The sequence below is a fragment of the Protopterus annectens genome, chromosome 16.part0, assembly GCF_019279795.1.
Source record: "Protopterus annectens isolate FY-2018-M chromosome 16.part0, PAN1.0, whole genome shotgun sequence".
Taxonomy (NCBI): domain Eukaryota; kingdom Metazoa; phylum Chordata; order Ceratodontiformes; family Protopteridae; genus Protopterus; species Protopterus annectens.
The window spans coordinates 295364808-295383450 of record NC_056750.1 but is presented as its reverse complement, the minus strand read 5'-3'; the positions used below and the strand labels follow the sequence as shown (position 1 = coordinate 295383450).

At 38.3% G+C, this 18643-nt stretch overlaps 1 protein-coding gene across 1 annotated transcript in view; it reads right to left on the bottom strand.

The window, feature by feature from the left end:
• The window catches only part of LOC122790588 (collagen alpha-1(XXVII) chain-like), a 1538899-nt gene that overhangs the window by 250825 nt on the left and 1269431 nt on the right, over nt 1-18643 (bottom strand). Inside the window, exon 34 of the mRNA XM_044058114.1 lies at nt 8804-8839. Within this exon, the coding sequence (XP_043914049.1) occupies nt 8804-8839 (36 nt within the window). The remainder of the gene's footprint in view (nt 1-8803; nt 8840-18643) is intronic.

Here is an 18643-nt window from a genome sequence, read left to right as displayed (position 1 = left end):
TGGTGGTGTGGATTTAGTGAGATTATGTGATAAGTGTGGTGTGGTGCAAGTGTGTACCTTTTCCTGTTGAATGTCAAGTTCAGTCTTGGTTGGAGAGAACTTTACTTCCAGTTTGGCTAGATAAGTGCATCTCTTACAGGTTGTAGTGTTTGGTGGTAGGAGGAGAGGGTTGTTTGTGTACATGAGGCAATTTCTACATTGCTCCAAGATGCCCAGATTCATCAGATAGACAGGAGAGCTGACCCTTTGTGACTCTATAAAATTTAACTTTTATTGCTTTCACTAAGTGCCTTGGGATCTTTTATAGGTATTTGAAATACCACTGTCTCAGACAGATTGGACCTTGGTTTAACATCTTATCAAAAGAATGGAATCTTAGAAATACAGCAGGAGTTTCATTTTTTGGAGCACTTTTTACTCACCTACATCTACCTACAGAATGTACCCCAGAAGCCCATGTCCATCACCAGGTGTACCAGCAGCTTAGTACACTCCTGGACTAAACCATTTTGGGCTAGGGCCAGCATGGATCCTATGGGTCTTGCCATTCTCCTTCAGCCACTTTAATGACATACCCCATTACTTTCCTCCTTCCCTTGAGCTTATGTAGTTGATTCCAATGGGTGAGCATGTAATGGGGGCATGTAATACATTGCCCCTGTCTTTGTAGCAGTTCAGCTAAGTCCAACTTTAGACCATACACTCCAAAACAGCAATGTCCTCAGCCTCCCCCAGGGATCACTGCAGGGAATGTCCTGCAAATGCACTCCCTTCCAGGATGAGAATAACAGTTTCTTCCTGCCTCAGACCCCAAGCCACTAAATGAACTCGGGTCACCTGGGTTCTAGTCAAGGCTTTCTCTCTTTACACCGTGGCTCTGGCTAGAAATAAAGAAGGAATGCAGTATCCTCATTATGCTGTACTACAACATTAGAGAATGAATCTAAGAAGCTGGTGTGGAAATAGAGCCCACAATCCCATGATTTTACTGACATTAAAGGGAAACGTTATCTGTTGAACAATTGATATGTATCAGTATTAGAGACAGCTCTAACTACAGGAGCTGAACACACATTGTTCAAATTACTAACCTCTTAGAAGACACCAGTGCTTATAATTAAAAAAAAATAAAATAAAGACTTTCACTGTGCGGTTCTGACTGGCAAAATCTGCTCTGCATACTTAATGTCCAAATTGGTATCCTGAGCTTCAGATCTCAGACTGAATGACAGTGAGACAGATCTGAGTATCCCTCAGAAACTCTCTGCCACTTCCTTGACATCTACTTGAGGCATATGTTTTGGTAGCATGAGCCTTGGCTCTACTCCCCCACTCATTAATAACTACACATTAAGCTAAAATGGAGAGAAAATATAAAAATTATCATTTACATGGCTGTTTGAACTGGTACAATTAATTATGCTGTGTAGCAGAATAGACTAAATCTATGGCAGAAATAGATTACTTGATTTAGTTTGTACTTCTGCCTGACAACACTGAGCAGGCATTAGGCAGACACCATAAGGTAGGTTCCCCCTACCTAAATTTTCCCTTACATAAGAAAAGATTCCAAAGACCTCACCACTCCCACACCACGAGAAACATCAGGCATCTTCTGCTAAAATTTTCAACCTTGTATTCAGTAGTTTGGCCAGCCATGAACCTCACTGCTTACCCTTGTCCTTCACTTAGCAGTTGATAACTTCAATTCTGTGTTCCTGTCAGCTGTCAACAACTTTTCCCCTCTAAGACAACACAGAGTCAAATCCAACTCATCACTCTGTAATCATCCAAGAAATGAAGGCACTGTGGCATCGGTACTGCAAATGTGAAACCACTACTGTCTCTTTTAACTGTTCAGAGAAGAGAAGAATCGTGCGAAAACCATGACGCTGAACAGCAAGAAACAATTATTTATACCTCAGTAAAGCAACAATAAAAAACAATCCAAAGCAACTCTGCACATGAATGCAGCACCTTGGTACATCAAAGCAGACCAATCCTTTTTCTGTTTTTGAATTCTGCAGGAAAAGCTGAACAATATAATATTATAATGCATGTGTGGACTCCACTTACCACTTCAATCACAGCTTGAATCTTCCACTTGCTTTTCAAACTTTCTAAGTTATCCTAATCAAATAATACAGTTGTGGTAAGTAAATTCACCTAACAGTAAATGTTAGAGGGATTAGCTATATGGGTTATATCCTGCTAAACATATAACAGACAGACAGCTTCCAAAGCTTAAAAAGCTCTTTCCACACACCAAAACCAGTAGTCAGCTTGAGCTAAGCTGAAGAAAGTAATTTGGATGCCAAGCCCTTCAGAGCTTTCATACCAAATGAGAGAGGGAGGGTAGAGCCCTGAAAAGATCAATGCTAGGAAATTAAAGTTATAAGTCCTCAGCCTGGCAACACAAACATACAAAAAAATAAGTGAGATGGTGATAAAAAAACAGCAGTTCTGGAAGACCCACACACAGGAAAATGGCGCCAATAAAAATAACTGTTTTATTGAGCGCGTTCTTCTGTATAAAAAAAAAATGACTTCTTCAAAATGGTATTACAAGCAACAAACACAGTTTAAAAATTTTCAAAAAGAAAGCATGTGAAGCTACCTAACCAATAAAAAACATAATTAATAAAATAATCATTCCATTTACTATATCAATTAAATATCTCCCTTCCAACATTTAATTAAACCAAGTATGAATGCAATCTAAGAAGGCTTGTTATACAAATACTACCATTTAAGCCTGGAAGTACATGTGCATTCAGTTTTATTTGCCAACAAAGCTCTTTGAATTCTAAAATATCAGCCATCTGTAACCAAGAATTTCACCTGTCCAATTGCTGTATGATACTTGCCATGCCCTATTTATAAGACATGCAGCTAGTCATCTTATCAAGAGTAAATCAGTACCTAGTTGTTCTAATTCATTGATCAGTGTTTTGTATAAGGTCCTGACAAACGCTGAAGTTAAATCTATATATATATTACATCACAGCACAATTTTTCATTCATAGCTGTTATTACATTGCTATATAACATCATGTTACAGGTGGTAATAGGTCTATTTTCAAGATATGCATGCTGATATATGGTTTCAAGTTCCAACCTTTCCAATTCTGCCAATAACTTATCCAGCATTACCTTCTCCATTATTTTTCCACTTAATTTGTTTGTTCAGCTTGCTTATTTCAGTTTTCAAAGTTGTAGTTCAAAGTCTTTTCCATTTCTTATATTTTTTGTCTCTCACCTTAAGCAGGTATCTTGCTCACATGGAAATAATATCCCCTGACGTTGTATGCCTAGATCCTGACGTTAAACATTTTTTTTTAATTTTTTGCACTCAGACCAATTTCTCTTTCAAAACCTTCCACATTCCTACTGCAGTTGTTCCACCGAATGCATCACTCCCATTAGTTTCACATAGTGAGAGTTTTGCTTCCATATGATCTGTAATTAATCTTCTGTGCATTGGTTTAAATTTCAGTTTTGTAGAATTATCTAACAACAAATTAACCTTTATAACCCCCTGATCACTGCACATCAAATGTGGTGAAACATGACATGAAGTAACAGTAATTTCTTTAGGAACACAAAGAATGTCCAGTATATTCCTTTCCCTGGTAGTTTTTTTACAATCTGAAGTAATTGTTGTTCCTGAACATACGTTGTGAATATTTTTTTTACCAATGTTGTTGAATCAATATTATTCCAGTCTGTTTCTTGTAAATTTAAGTCTCCAGCCACTATTATTCTTTCCTTCTGTGTTTCTTGCAAGAAATGTATGAATTCTGTTAGGTCATCAGCACTTGACTTTGGTGGTGTATACACTCCAATATTTGTTATATGTTCCAGGGTTGTCTTTATTGTCAGTTACATAATCTATAGCATTGGTGTTATCACTGAACAAGTACTAAATACAGGTCTCATAACTATCTTTAATCCATATCATAACACCTCCACCTGATTTTTTGTTAGGATGTCTGTTACATTAAAGACATTTATACCCTGACATAACTGGTTACCAGTCATTGTCCTTTAACCATGTTTCACAAAGAATAACAACATAAGTCTTGTGGGAATGCATCAGACGTTGCTATCTGTGAACTGTTAAATTTTCGACCTGGCAAAAATCCTGCCTTGTGTTTGTCAAATGTTATAAAATATCTGCTGCAAAAATTATTTTCCCTCATCTTGACAAATACATGCTATCCTGTCTGAACAAATGTATGCACTGTTGCTCTACAGGTTTGTATTTTTTAAAATGGGACTTTTTTTCATGTAGTTATTTACCCCCCAAATTTTTTCATTCACGGTTACATGACTCTCCTCTCTATATGTGATTTGCGAAAACAAGAGTCCTTGTAGATGGGATAATTTGTACTGACATGAATAAATACAGCTCCATACTTCCTTACAATAAGGTATTCTAAGGCTTGACTCACATCCTCTAGTTTTACTCCTGGCAAGCATAACACTATTTGATGTTTATTATCTTCTCTGCAAATGTAAGTATCAGTTCCTCTAATAACTGAATCTCCAATTACAGGAATATCTTTTCTGACCAGATCTGAAGAATCTTCAACTTCTAATTCAGTAATATCTGCTCTATCAATTGTTATAAAAGAATGATCTTAATCACCATCCATCTTATTTATCTCCTTGTTTTCATTGTGTATTACATTTGCAAGCACGCAGTTCTCATCCAGCTAGCTTTGTACATCTATAGCTTAAGCCATGTTATCTGCATCTGTCTTTTTCATCTTTTTTCTTACAATAATGTTCTTCAATCCTTCCACATTCTGTTTTGATTTCTTCCTTTTCACCTGCTCCTTGCCTCTTTTTTCTACCTTCTCTTTTGGAAAAATACTGCCTTTTTCTATAGACCGAAGGTTTTCTGATATATAAATGTTATTCTTACTTGTAATGTGTGTGTTACATAACAAAGCAGTGTCCTTTTTAGTATGTATTCTCTTTACTTTACAGGCATTTATCAGTTTCTTTTTCTTCCTTGTTATTTGTTGTGAACATTTTCCTTTCTTTCTTTTTTTTTATTTCCTTCTAAACACTCTGAATCCTCAGAATGCTGAATACTTGTATCCAGAATTCCAAAGTTGTCAGGGGCACTGTCTTGTTTCATAGGGGTTCAGTGATCTTTACAGACAATAGACACATCTTTTCGTAAATGTGTTTTATTTGCTCTTTGCCTAACATTATCTCACCAGTCCAGTCATTAATATATGTAACAACAGTTCTCCAAGCTATGCCAACTGCACAAGTGCAATCATTACCTGTAAACCTAGATTTACTACTAACAATGGTAAACAAATCATCCAACTTTTGACATGAGGAACACAGATCAACAGTGTTACCAGGTATTACCTTTAAACATGCATAGCATTTATTACACTGTACAAGATATTTGTGCTTTAACAAATCATTAATGGCACACTAATTTAAGGAATCCATATTCAGCTTTGCTCTCCTTTCCAAACTGCCCTTTGTTCTAGGGGGTTTCTCCCTTCATTTTGGAATCTCTGTCATTCGTTTTCTAAATGTCAGATTTTTAGCAGCTTGCTGTGTTTGCTTATTTTACTTTTTGAAAAAGGTTGTAGAGATAGCATTGAACCCCTTGACAAACGGGGAGAAGGAAGACAGAAAAATCTGATAAATTCCTTACATCAGCTTACCACTCTAATCATACTTTTTAAGAATATCTGCAGTGAACATTTGAAAAATAATTTTCTGTTAAAGGGGGAATTAAAATTTTCAATTTTAACATCTTCAGGAAGGTTTTGAGTATGCAACCAAACAAACCTCCTCATAACAGTTCCAGTGGCAGCAGCCCTGTAACTGCCATCAGCAGAATCATACTAACATTTCAGACAGTGGGCAGCCACCTCAGACACAGAAACAATCAGATTAAGCATCAATATTTTTCTTCAGAACAGGAAAAAGATGTTGTAATATTCTACATGTTCACAAAAAGGCAAGCATAAACTTTAATATATGAGCCTGACAGTTGAGAATTCTAAAAATAAAAGTGTTGCAGAAGAATACATTTTTTTTACCAAATCTACCAAGAGTTTTCCCATCCTTGTCAGAAGGTGAGGGATTGGTGTTAACCAGATGTTTAGCAGCAGCTGAGTTCATCAGAGAAATAACTTCTGGTTTGATCTGGGATTAGTATATAAAAAACTTATAACTGCTTTCTTGGGGGGAGCATGGCTGTTATACAAGTTACGGGCTATAAGAAATACATCCTCCTAATGGTGAAAGAACAGCAGGAATTGTCATAGGGTTTGAAAAGTTTATTTGCAATAAATCATAATACTTCTTCAGAGACAGCAGAATGTCATTATGTTCCTACTGAAACAACTGATTTTTAAAAAATAAATAAATAAATTCCTCAAAGTGACTAGGAGAAGTTACACTTCCCACATAATATGAAACAAAAACCTAAGGAGAAAAAACAGACATTGTCCCTTCCTAATCACTTTGTGGTTCAAAGTATGTCCATTTACAACCATTTTGTGGTTCAAAGTCTTAAAAACCTCTTTAGAAAAAAAAAGAATCCCCCTTTCTCTTGCAAGAAACAGCTAGAATGGAAAAGCCAACAGCCTATACTAAACCCTGACCTATGCCCAATAAATTACTCCTACCCAAAGTAACTGAGACTGGAGAAGACATATGTCTACATTTTTGCTTCTTTTTTTACAATAATTTGTGAAGAGCAGACCCACTTTTGTTAGGCAAAACTTCCCTAGCGACAGGATTCCAGTCTAGTTCTGTTCCTTCTCCCAGAACTGACAAGAATGGTTCTCCCCTTGCTCACCAAGAGTACTTCAACAGCCACAGAGGACATGACTAACCCCCAGTCCATGAAGGGATAACACCAGAGGGAGCCAAGGAAAAGGATGGTTAGAGAAACCAGATATAGCCACAGTAGAGGTCATCTTTACTTTACTGAACGTTCAATTTACTGACAACAGGAAACCTGACGCCAACACCATGGCGTCTGGCACTTATATTACCGACAATGTAACGTGTACACGGCTGCCTTGTATGCTTCTCGTAGTGCTAAGTTCCAATTTGTGCAACCATTACGTGGTTGAAGGTGTGTATATTTGTCAGTATTTACCTGCTATATTATTATGTCTGTACACGAGTTACCAGGTCCTGGAATGATTGGAAAAGTGTATATGCCGGTAATTTCACAAAGGGGAAAGAAATGTTGCAACTGGAAGGTTACCTATATTACTTGGAAAGCAGTAGGAATAGTAACCGTTATTGGAGATGCAAAGATAAACATGATACTAGGTGTGAAGGTAGAGCTGTTACTGTAAACATCACTGACAATGGTGAGTTGGTTAAATCTGTGATTTATAGTCTTACCAGTGACCCAAGTGAAGTTGAACGCTATGTACTTTGTAATGAAGTCAAAGTTTGAGCACAGTATAGTAGGGAGAACCCTTGTGTAGTGATAGAGGATAGACTTGCTAGTACATCTCTTGCTGTTGTACATAATTTGCCTAATAGAAGAGCTCTTCTACAGCAAATTGGAAGAGTTCGGAGAAAACATTTGTTATCTGAGGGCAGGCGCGAAATTACATTAATGAACACTGATTGCAGTAACTATAAATTGAAAGACGGCAGTTTTGTGTTTAAGCATACAGCAGATTCAACATTAGATATCATTGTATTTGCTTTTACAACAGTGTCCAATTTGCATGACCTTAGTAAAGCTTCTATTTGGATGATGGATGGTACTTTTTTTTAAGAAGGGTGTGACGTGTCGTCAACTTTACAGCATACATGGATTGATAAATTTTGGGTCACACAGCAAAGTTGTTCCCATGTTTTATGCTTTGATGAGTAAAAAGTCACTAAAGTGTTATAATTATCCGTGGCACTCTTTATTTGCTTTAATGGCAGAAAGTGGTTTTGAATGCTCTGTTCAATATATTTTACGTGACTTTGAAATCACTGTCCTGAAAAGCATACGCTTGAATTTCAATGATGTACAGTCCAAAGGGTGTTTGTTATATTTGGCTGACTACGCTACTGGATGTGAGGGAGATAATGTTTTAGTGATATGTTTGCAAGACATGTTTACTTACACTAACTTTACTTTGGAGATGTAACTGCAACTGAATACTTTGTCGGGATATTGGAAGTCGGTGAACCGTGTTTCGGTAATATGACGTTTCGGGAAAGTGCACTGTTGGTGTATTGGCGTTGGGTTTCTTGTTTTCGGTAAATTGAACATTCGGTAAAGTGAAGGTGACCCCACAGTAGTCACCTATCTGCAGATGAGGCACTTTAGCAGCCTGCTGTGGTGGCAAAGTGGCTTGTAAAAGGAAGAACTGAGGTACCAGTAGGTTGTTCCATGGTAAAGCCAAAAAACATGCCCGATTCCTGAGATAGCCTGGAAGCAGTAGTTGGTAAAACAGGTAAGTAGTAAAAAAAGTTACTTTTTCCACCAAAAACATTGTGAAAATCACTTTAAACACTTACCTGTACCCCATAAAGTAAAATAATACATGCTTACCAAGGAAATAATAGTTTTAAAATACTTTTAATAACTTTTTCATAAAAATAAAAATAAATGTTTTGCTTAAACGTTACAAAAAGTTACTTTACAGTCTATAAAAATAAGAAAATGTAGGATATGGTCTGGCAAACATTGTATAAAACTTTAAAATATCTTGAGTCGACCCCTGTAACATTCATCTCAACAAAAATAGAGTCAAATATGTAATTTGATATAAAGCAAAATTATTATTGCACATACTGGAGGTCCAGGTGGTCCTTGAGGTCCTGGCGAACCCTGCAAACAGGAATTCATTGTCAGATGCAAAATAAATAAATAAATAAATAAACATTTAGGCTGCTAAACAAATAGTCCACATCAACGGCAGACAGCTACATTTTACTTTACTTTACTATTGTGACAAGCAATAAATACATTTTTGATAATAAAATCAAAAAGATGTCAGGAAAGGTAAAATGTTTAACAGATTAGGTGACATAGTTACCAGATGAATAGAAAAAATACATTAAAAATAGAATATCCTATACATAATGGAAATTCTGATGCTACAAAGTATAGTTGTTTAAGTAAACTTACCGTAACAGTAAATGCTCAGAGCACTATTGCAGAAGCCTAATCTATATGCAATGATTATCAGACCTTAGATAGTCAGGGTGGAGGAAGAAGGATCATAATCTAGAAGTCCCTGTAGAGCAATTCTAGCAAAATCTACTCTAAAGCTAGAGAAGCAGTCAGTCTTATAGTGGTCATTTTTAAACAACTTCACTAAAGAAGTTGTCACTTCTAGAATACTTCTGAACTCCACACCTTTCTTAAAAGCTCTAGATGTAGCCAAAGCCCTGGTAGAATGGGTTTTGACCTTGAAAGGAAGGATATTTCCATTGTGAGAATAACAAAATTGGATATGAAGGGATAATCAATTAGAAACAGCCTGTTTTGACACTGGTTGTCCCCTTTTCTTGCCTTCATATGAAATGAATAACTGAGGAATTATTGAAGTCTTTTTCCTATCAATGTAGTATCTGGCTTGCCTCTGGGAATCCAGAGTATGCAGGTTGCTCTTTCCCTTAGTTTTTGTTTCAGGAAACGGCATAGGGAGATGAATAGACTGATTTAAAGTGAATCATCATACCATGAAGGAAGAGTTGTTTCTTAAGCAGCCTCTAAGCTTATGTAAGATGAGGTAAGATTTAATTAACATAAGAGCTTACAATTTAGACACTCTCCTAGCTGAAGTCAGAGCAGTGTGTGTGACACTGTTTTCCATATCAAGAACTTTGAATCAGCCTGATAGGCTAGTTGAAAAGGAAACAGTATAAGTTTTGTTTTAATACAAATTAAGATCCCAAGGAGGGGTAACCTGTTTTCTAGGTGGACAAACGTGTAGTACTAATTTCAAAAACTGTTTTACCTGAGATAAAAAAGAAAAGGGGGAGGGTCTAAGGGCAGATAGGCAGAAAGGGCCAGAAAATTAATCTTTAAAAAATGAATAAGAAAGACCAAATATCCACAACTCCACATATATTAAAGAACTAAAGAAGCTTTCACCTTTAAAGGGTCTTGGTTCTTTTTATGCCATCAATCAGAAAAATCTCTTCCACTTGGCCAAAAAAGATTTTCTAGTGGGAGGTTTCTTAGCGTGCTTTAATACCTGTTGCATGTACTCTAAAAATAGGTGCCTGAGAGAGATTAAAATTCTATCATCCAGGCTGTCAGATGAAGAATTTTTAGGTTGGGGTGAATAAGAGACGCCTTGTCCTGTGTGATTAAATCCATCGTGTGGGAAAGTCTGTGGTAATTTCCCTTGGCTATTTTCAGGAGAAGGGAGAACCACTACTGTCTAAGCCAAAGAGGTGTGTATAACTTCTACTAATGTGGGCATGTCCCAGTCTTGCTTAGAGTGTCTGCCACAGTACTGTGTTCTGACAGAATACAAGTAGCCTGAAGAGATATTTAGGGCTGATTTGCCAGGTCTCAAGCTATTATGGCTAATTTGCATAAGGGGTATGACTTGGTTTCCTCTTGTTTATTTATGTTGCACATGCAATAGTGTTGTTTGTGATTACCAAAAGTGGTCCTGGAGTCCACAGGTAATTTATGGAGCTCTCAGACCATTTACTAATGCAATGATCTCTTTGATATTTCTTTGTTTATTTTTGAAATGATGATCCCAAAGACCATGCACCTTAAATCATTTGGGTATAGCCTCCAAGACCAAGTCCAAAGCATCTATACTTACAGACTGGAAAGGGGCATGGAGCTTTAGGAAAGACAGGTCCAAAACAGGTCAAAAAATGGAAGCTCTTGATTCAAGAAACCTGGACTCTCCACCAGTGAAGTTCCTTTCTGACAAAGATCAATACAGGGATATGGAAAAACCGAGGGTGCTGGTGCAGGGTCCAGACTGATTAGAGAAAACACTGAAATTTTCACATGTACAATCTGGCTGGAATGATCATATGAATCATATCTTAAAATCTTGTGGAATTCTCTTGTTGTTTTCAGAGGTTGTAGAGAAAACTGAAGGAACTGCACTTTGTAAAAGGTTACTTTTTTTCTGAGGCAAGAATGTCAATATTTATGAAGTGTCTAGGAGGCATCCTAGAAAAGTTATTCTTTGAGAATGAATGAGAGATGATTTTTACAAACTGAGCTGAAAATCCGGGTTGTGAAATAGATTTCTGACAAAGAGAAGATATTCTTAACAGTTTGAAAAGAATGTGCAAAAATAAGGCAATCATCCAAGTAGGGAAATAAATAGGTCCCTTGTAACCTGCAAAACACAATTACTGGTGTTAGACACTTTGTGAATACTCTTGGTACTGTGGACAAACCAAAGGGTAAAGAAGAGAAGAGAAATGAAAGTGTAAACAGAAACAAAAAAATCTTAAAAAGCATCTGAAGTATCTATGAATTGGTATATGGTGGTATGCATCTTTTCCATCAAAAGTTACCAAGAAACGTAGTGGAGGGATCAGGAGAAAGAAAGACTTTAGAGTCTTCTTTTTTTCTTTCGTCTTTTCCTGGTTAGGGGTCACCACAGCTGATCACCTGTCTGCTCAGGTTTTGGCAGTGGAGTTTTACGGTGTCAAGTTGCCAATCTGGCACCCAACCTTCCACAGAAGGCACACACATGCACGCACTCAAGCCTAGGGCCAGTTTAGAGTGTCCAATCCACCTACAGCATGTCTTTGGGATGTGGGAGGAAACCGGAGCACCTGGAGGAAACCCATGCGACCACAGGGAGGACATGCAGACTCCGCACAGAAGGCACCCCAGCCGAGGATTGAACCAGAGAACCTCTTTCTGTGAGGCATCAATGCTAACCACTGCACCACTGCGGCTGCCCTAGAAAGAGAGATTGTAGAGTAAGCATTCTGAACTTTGGAACCTTAACATTGAGCTTTAGGAAAGACAGGTCCAAAACAGGTCACCAGGTTCCCTCCTTCCTGTGTACCAGAAAAATTCTTGAATTAAATCCTTCTCCTTTTTGATATTCAGGTACAGGTTCTATTACTCCCTGGAAAAATATGCGAGCAATGATTGGAATAAAAAGTTAGGTTTGATTTTGAGGATAGGGAGAAATTCTTGTGATTCAGGGAAAAATCAATTTGCCGTGTACTCATTAAGAATAATTTCTAATACCCAAAAATCGGTTGTGACATTGTGTCACAGTGATATCACAACAAATCAAGGGAGTGGCCATGGGGGCCAATTGTGCCCCTACATACGCCAAAATAGTTTTAGCAACATGGGAGAAAAAATGGATTTTAGAATCTGAATACAAAAGTGGTTGGGCTCTTTACATGAGATTTTTGGACGACATTTGTATTTTTGGACCAAGAGTGAGACAAAGTTGTACGAAGTTTTGAGATATATGGAAAGTACATCTGTTTTTTTGAGTTTCACTTATAACTTTACTAAGGACAAAACGAATTACCTTGATGTAACTATACACAAAAGCGAATAAGGTTTTATATCAACTGTGTATAGGAAAGACACGTTCTCGAACTCGTACTTGCACTATAAGAGTGCACATCCTATGTTTCAGAAGAAAGGTATTATCAGAGGCCAATACATTCAAGCTAGCCGAATGATGTCTGACGACCAAGATTTTTACCTCGAATGTGAAAGACTACTGAGGATGTTTTTGGAAAGGGGCTACCCCTTAGATTTGATTAATAATTTGTTTGTGTCTTTCGGCTTTTCCCGGTTAGGGGTCGCCACAGCGGAACTCCGGTCCGCTAATGATTGGCAGTTGATTTTTACATACCGGCTTGCCAGGCCTGACGCACAACCTTCAATGAAGGTACACCCATTCATGCATGTCTCCACGCAGAAGACTCTCTAGCTGAGAATCGAACCGGACAGTGTCTTACTGTGAGGCGACAATGCTACTGCAGCAACACCACCGCGAGTCTAGATTTGATTAATAATATATAAATAGAAATTCCTGGGAAAAGGAAAGAAAGGTTTGTTCCTATTTTGGGAAAAGGGACATCAACTAGCCAGTTGGAGAAGGGCAAAGCTAGTGGAAAAGCACCTGACCATACTTTAGTAATGGAATTTAATGGAGATTCAAAAATGACGAGGGATATTATTAGTAAGGAGTGGGAGAAATTTGTTGAACTAACAGACCTGTCTGCCTTTAAAACTGGGTCATTTCATATTACCTACAGGAAGGGGCACAATATTAAGGAGCTATTAGAAAACACTGTTAAGGCTGTTAACAAAAAGAATAGAAAAGGGACTTATAAATGTAGTATGTGCTCCCAATGTTGTTACACTGTAAATCAGACAAGAGTTAGTATTCCTAGAAGGAATAGAGAGATTGCAGCTGACAATTTTTATAATTGTTAACACAATGGGGGTGATCTATTTGGCTACATGTGGAAAATATTGGGTATTTTACATTGGAAAAACCAAACAGAAACTAAAAAGGAGAATTTATGAGCACTACTATGAGATTAATAGTCAGAATGACAAAAATGCACTGTTCAAACATACAAAAACCTGTATAGGTGCAAGGTTTTCTTTTTCTGTCATTGAAAAAGTTCCAGTGGATGTGAGGGGTGCCTTGGGAAACAAGACTGGAATAGAAAGAGTTATACTGGCAAATCAGTTTGGAAGCCAATTATCCCCCTGGTCTGAATGGAAATATCAGCATAGTTCCCCTTTTAAAATTAAGGGTGGCTAAACTGTACGGTCAAAGTACGTTTTACAGTGAACAATAATATATTTTATTATTTTAGGTGAATTTCTGTTAAATTCATTGTCTGAAGGTACTATGTTTTAGTATGTACTTTTGATAGGGTTTTAACAAATATTTTAATTAGCCACTAGAGAGAGATATTGCTTTTTGAATTCTAATACTTACATACAGTTTTAATATTTTGGTTCACAAATCCTTTTAAAAGGTTGCCAAAAATGGCATACTATGATTTGTTAAATTTAAAGTATTTTGCTTACAATTAATGGTACAATTGAATGTACTGTATTTAATTTTAAGTATTTTGAATTTTAATGTTTTAGGTTCATTAATTGAACAACTTGTTTGATTGGTTCAGGGAATCTGTGATGTGCATTAGAAGGCTGTGTTTAAACTGTGAATGGTATCTGAAGAAGTCTATGTAGAGTGGACAAAAATGTATTGTCTATATAGAACATTAATTGGATTAAAGGCTGAACCATTTTTGAAGGCTTTTGGTGGTGTTTTTATACTGCACGGTTCTTTTTATGTTTTTTGGTGGTTGTTGTCACTATTTACACCTCTCTGGTTCTTCACTTTTATCAAATTTGTTGGCAACCAACACATTTGATATTTCAAGAGTCTGACCAAGTTAATCAATCTCACACACACACACACACACACACACACACACACACACACACACACACACACACAAACACCTATCTATATATGGGTGTCTGACATTTCATCAAAAACTCAATTTATCTAAACATAACTTATTTCCTCTAGACCAACAAAAATCAAAAAAAAAAATTTTTTTTTGTACATTGTGAAATGTTTTTTTTTAACACTGGTATGATTTTTCTTAAAGATATTTAAGTAATAGTGCAGTTTGCTTTATTACAATGTGCTGAATTGTGCAAGCTGATGGTGCACTTCCAGTCTTTTTTCCTTTCTTCCAAGGTGGTGTGAATGTGGAATTGTTATATATACATTAGGGAGTGTTGGTGGTACAGGAGGGCTTAGCCACTGGCAAAAAAAAAAAAAAGTTATGTCTTACCATGACGTTTCATCTGTGTTGTCGATTTTTACTAATCCTTGACAGTGGGGCTCAGTTTCGAGCCTCGGAACTGATTCGGCCATTTACTTCAGCTTGCACCTTCCAAACTCTCCAGCCAGGCACTACCCATAATGCTCCTCCCAAAATTACATCAGATCGAGTTTGCTCAACAAAGTGACAGACAGAGAAGAAGGAATTATTGTAAAAATAATAGACATAATAATAAGAGACCAGATATGTGTTCTTAATATGAAGCTAGCTACAAAATAAATTCGGTCCACTAAGAGTCTCAGGTTGGGGGAAGGAGGGTGGGGATGTCAAGGATTAAGATCAACAACACAGATAGAACGTTATGGTAAGACATAACTTCTTTATCTGATGCTGTCAATCTTCACTCAGTCCTTGACAGTGGGACAGAGTCCCCAGCTACTTTAATCTTGGGAGGCCTCACGGAAGAATATTCCTAAGCACCATCGAGCTGAATGATGCTCGTCCTTTCAAGACTGATCCAGTTTGCAATGACTGATAAAGGTATGAGGAGAAAACCAACTGGCTGCTGTGCAAATATCGTCTAAAGATGCTCTGGCATGGAAAACTGCAGAACTTGCCAATGCTCTCGTTGAATGAGCTTTAACTGGGTGTGGAAGTTGGAGCCCTTTAGAATGACAGATGAAAATAATACAGTCTCGAAGCAATTTAGCCAAGGTAACCTATGAAACTGGATTACCTAAGGAGAGAGAGGAAAATGCAACAAATAATTGGTCAGACTTCCTAAAATCCTTAGTTCTGTGAAGATAAAAACATAATTGTGGACATCTAACAAGTGAAGGGAGTATTCCCCTTTACTGGAAAAATTAGGGAAGAAGACTGGCAACTGAAGAATCTGATTAATGTTAGATTCTGATACAACCTTTGGTAAAAAAATTTGGATTGGTCCTAAGGGCAACCCTATCCTTGTGAAATATTAAATAGGGATGTTTGCAGGACAAGGCCTGTAGCTCAGACAGTCTTCTGGCAGATGTGATAGCCACCAAAAATAAAGTTTTCCAAGACAAATACTTTAAGTCACAAGTCGCTAATGGTTCAAAGAGTGTCCTAGTAAGGGCTTTATGGACTAAAGTTAGATCCCAAGGAGGAATGGGTTCTTTAAATGGAGGTCTCAACATTAGGAGTTCCTTTGAAAATGCTTTGCAAAGTTTGTGTGACATTAGAGATGCACCATCCAGTCCCATATGAAAGTTTGAAATTGTCGCTAGGTGAACTTTAATTGTTGATACATAGGAACCAGATTGGTAAAGGACAGATAAAAAATCCAAAAGCTTATGAATATGAGATGTATAAAGGTCTAGTCTATTGTTGAGGGGTCAGTTAGCAAATTTTTCCCATTTACTTTGATACAATTTTCTAGTTGAGGGTTTGTGATAAGCCACAATGATTTGTCGGACGGGGACGAAAGGGAAGGTTCCTTGGCAATCGTGGGAATTGGAGAAACCACACAGTGAGTTTGAGATGTTGGCGATTCGGATGAACCATGCCTTCCGGATGAGACATCAGATCTGGAGCTAGGTCCAGAATCCATGGTTTCTGAAGGAAATAAGGCCAAAGTAAGGGAAACCAAACTTGCCGTGGCCAGAAGGGGGCAATGAGGATTACTGAATTTTCCATCCTTTTGGCTTTCTTTAGGAATTGCAATATCAAGGGAGTTGGGGGAAAGGCATAAAGAAGACCGGGGGGTGAATCATGGAGAAGAGCGTCCCTGGGTGACTCCTCCTGAGGGGGGTTTAGGGCAAAATATCTTCTGCACTTGTTGTTCAGAGGAGAGGCAAAGAGATTGCAGCAAGGTTGAGCCCAGTGACAGAAAATATTGTTCGCCACTACAGGATTGAGAAACCACTTGTGAGGCATGAGAATAGTTCTTCTCAGCTTGTCTGCTATCATGTCGGAGCTCCCTGGGATGTGCATTGCTGTGAGAAAGTGGTTGGAAGAAATCGCCCATTGCCAAACTCTGAGGACTTCTCGACACAATGGATAAGATTTGGTTCCCCCTTGTTTGTTGACATACCAGACTACCAACATATTGTCCGTCTGAATAGCTACTGTCCCTAGAGAAAGAATGCCTTGAAATGCTTGCAATGCTAATATCACTGCTGTCATCTCTAGAACATTGATGTGCAAGTTGGCCTCTAGCTGGGACAACATGCCCTGGACAGTCTTTCCCAGATAATGTCCCCCCACTCTATCTGGGAAGCATCCGTGGTCACTATGGCTTGGGGCTGGGGGCGAATGAATGGCCAACCCAAGAGAATCTGATTGGAGTGGAGCCACCACATGAGATCCTGTTTGCAGTGATTGCTAATCAAGATCAAATTAGACACTGGTAGGTGGATCAGAGACCATTGGGAAGCAAGTGACCATTGCAAGATTCACATGTGACATCTTGCCAAGGGAACAATAGTGATTGATGTTGCCAAGCAGCCTAATGTCTGTAGGACTAGTCTTTCTGGAACCCTCGTGTTTCGTAAAATTCATCCGACTTGGGATCTGATGGATTGTAGTCTTCCTGGAGGGAGTGAAGCACTTCCTGAAGCAATGTTTAAATGGGCTCCAATGAATTCTAATTGCTGACAGGGTTGTAAGCTTGAAGTTTCAAAGTTTATTGTTATGCCTAGAGATGTGCAGAGGTGTAGAGTGTACTCTGTCTGTTCTAACTGACGCCTGGTGGTAGTGGTAAGTAGCCAGTCGTTGAGGTAAGGAAAAACTAGAAATCCTTGCAGCCTGAGATGAGATACCACCACTACATACATTTGTTGAACACCCTGGGGGCTGTGGTATGTTCAAAGGGCAGTGCTCTGAATTGGAAATGTCTGGCTCCCAGACAGAAATGCAGAAACCTCCTGGAGCTCTTGTCCATTTTTATATGGTAATAAGCATCTTGGAGGTCTACAGAGCACATCCAATCACCTTTTTCCAAGAATGGAAGTATCGACTGTACCAAGACCATCTGGAATTTGGTTTTCTGAACTGCCTTGTTGAACTGGCTGAGATCCAAGATGGGTCTCCAGTCTCCTGTTTTTTGGACACTAAAAAGAACCTTGAATAAAACCTGGATCCTGTTTGGTCTGGTGGGGCTTTTGGGATGACTCTTTTGTTTAGCAGTCTTTGAATTTCTAAAACTGCTGCTTCCCTGTGACTGGATGGTACATGGTACTGGGTGGGATGTTAGTAGAAATGATACTGGAACTTTGCAACTTCTGGATATTTTTCCCTGTACCCATTTGTCTGTAGTTAATATCTGCCAGGTAGATTGGTGCACAGAAAGTCATCCTGTGACTGCCTCCAGAGGTGGGCAATCAGGCCCCCATTCAGGGTTGCTGGTAGGATGTACTAGAGAAATATTCTCTGGACCCCTGGTTCTGCGGTCCATTTCTGCCTCTGGGATGGCATCTTCCATTACTTCCTTCACTGTCCTGGGGAAAGTATTTGCTGCATGGATTCTGGAAAGGCCCTTTGGATTTTTTAAACCATAGTCTCCCACTTCTCTGGTTCCAAGAGTAAGGCCTCTGAGGAGTGGAGAAATGTACACCTACGGCAGAAAGGGTCTTGCCATCCTTTTCACATCTGACTAAGGTGTCTTTAACCTTGGGACCAAAAAGGGTAGATCCATCAAATGAAGCGTTAATGAATGATGCTTTATATGGCCCTGCAAAGTCGCACAAGCGCATCCAGGAGTGGCTTCTAATGGCTATACCTGAACCTGCTGCTCTAGACGTCCATTCCTCTGCATGAGTGATCAGCCGCACAGATGAATTAGAAATTCGATCAAGGGTTG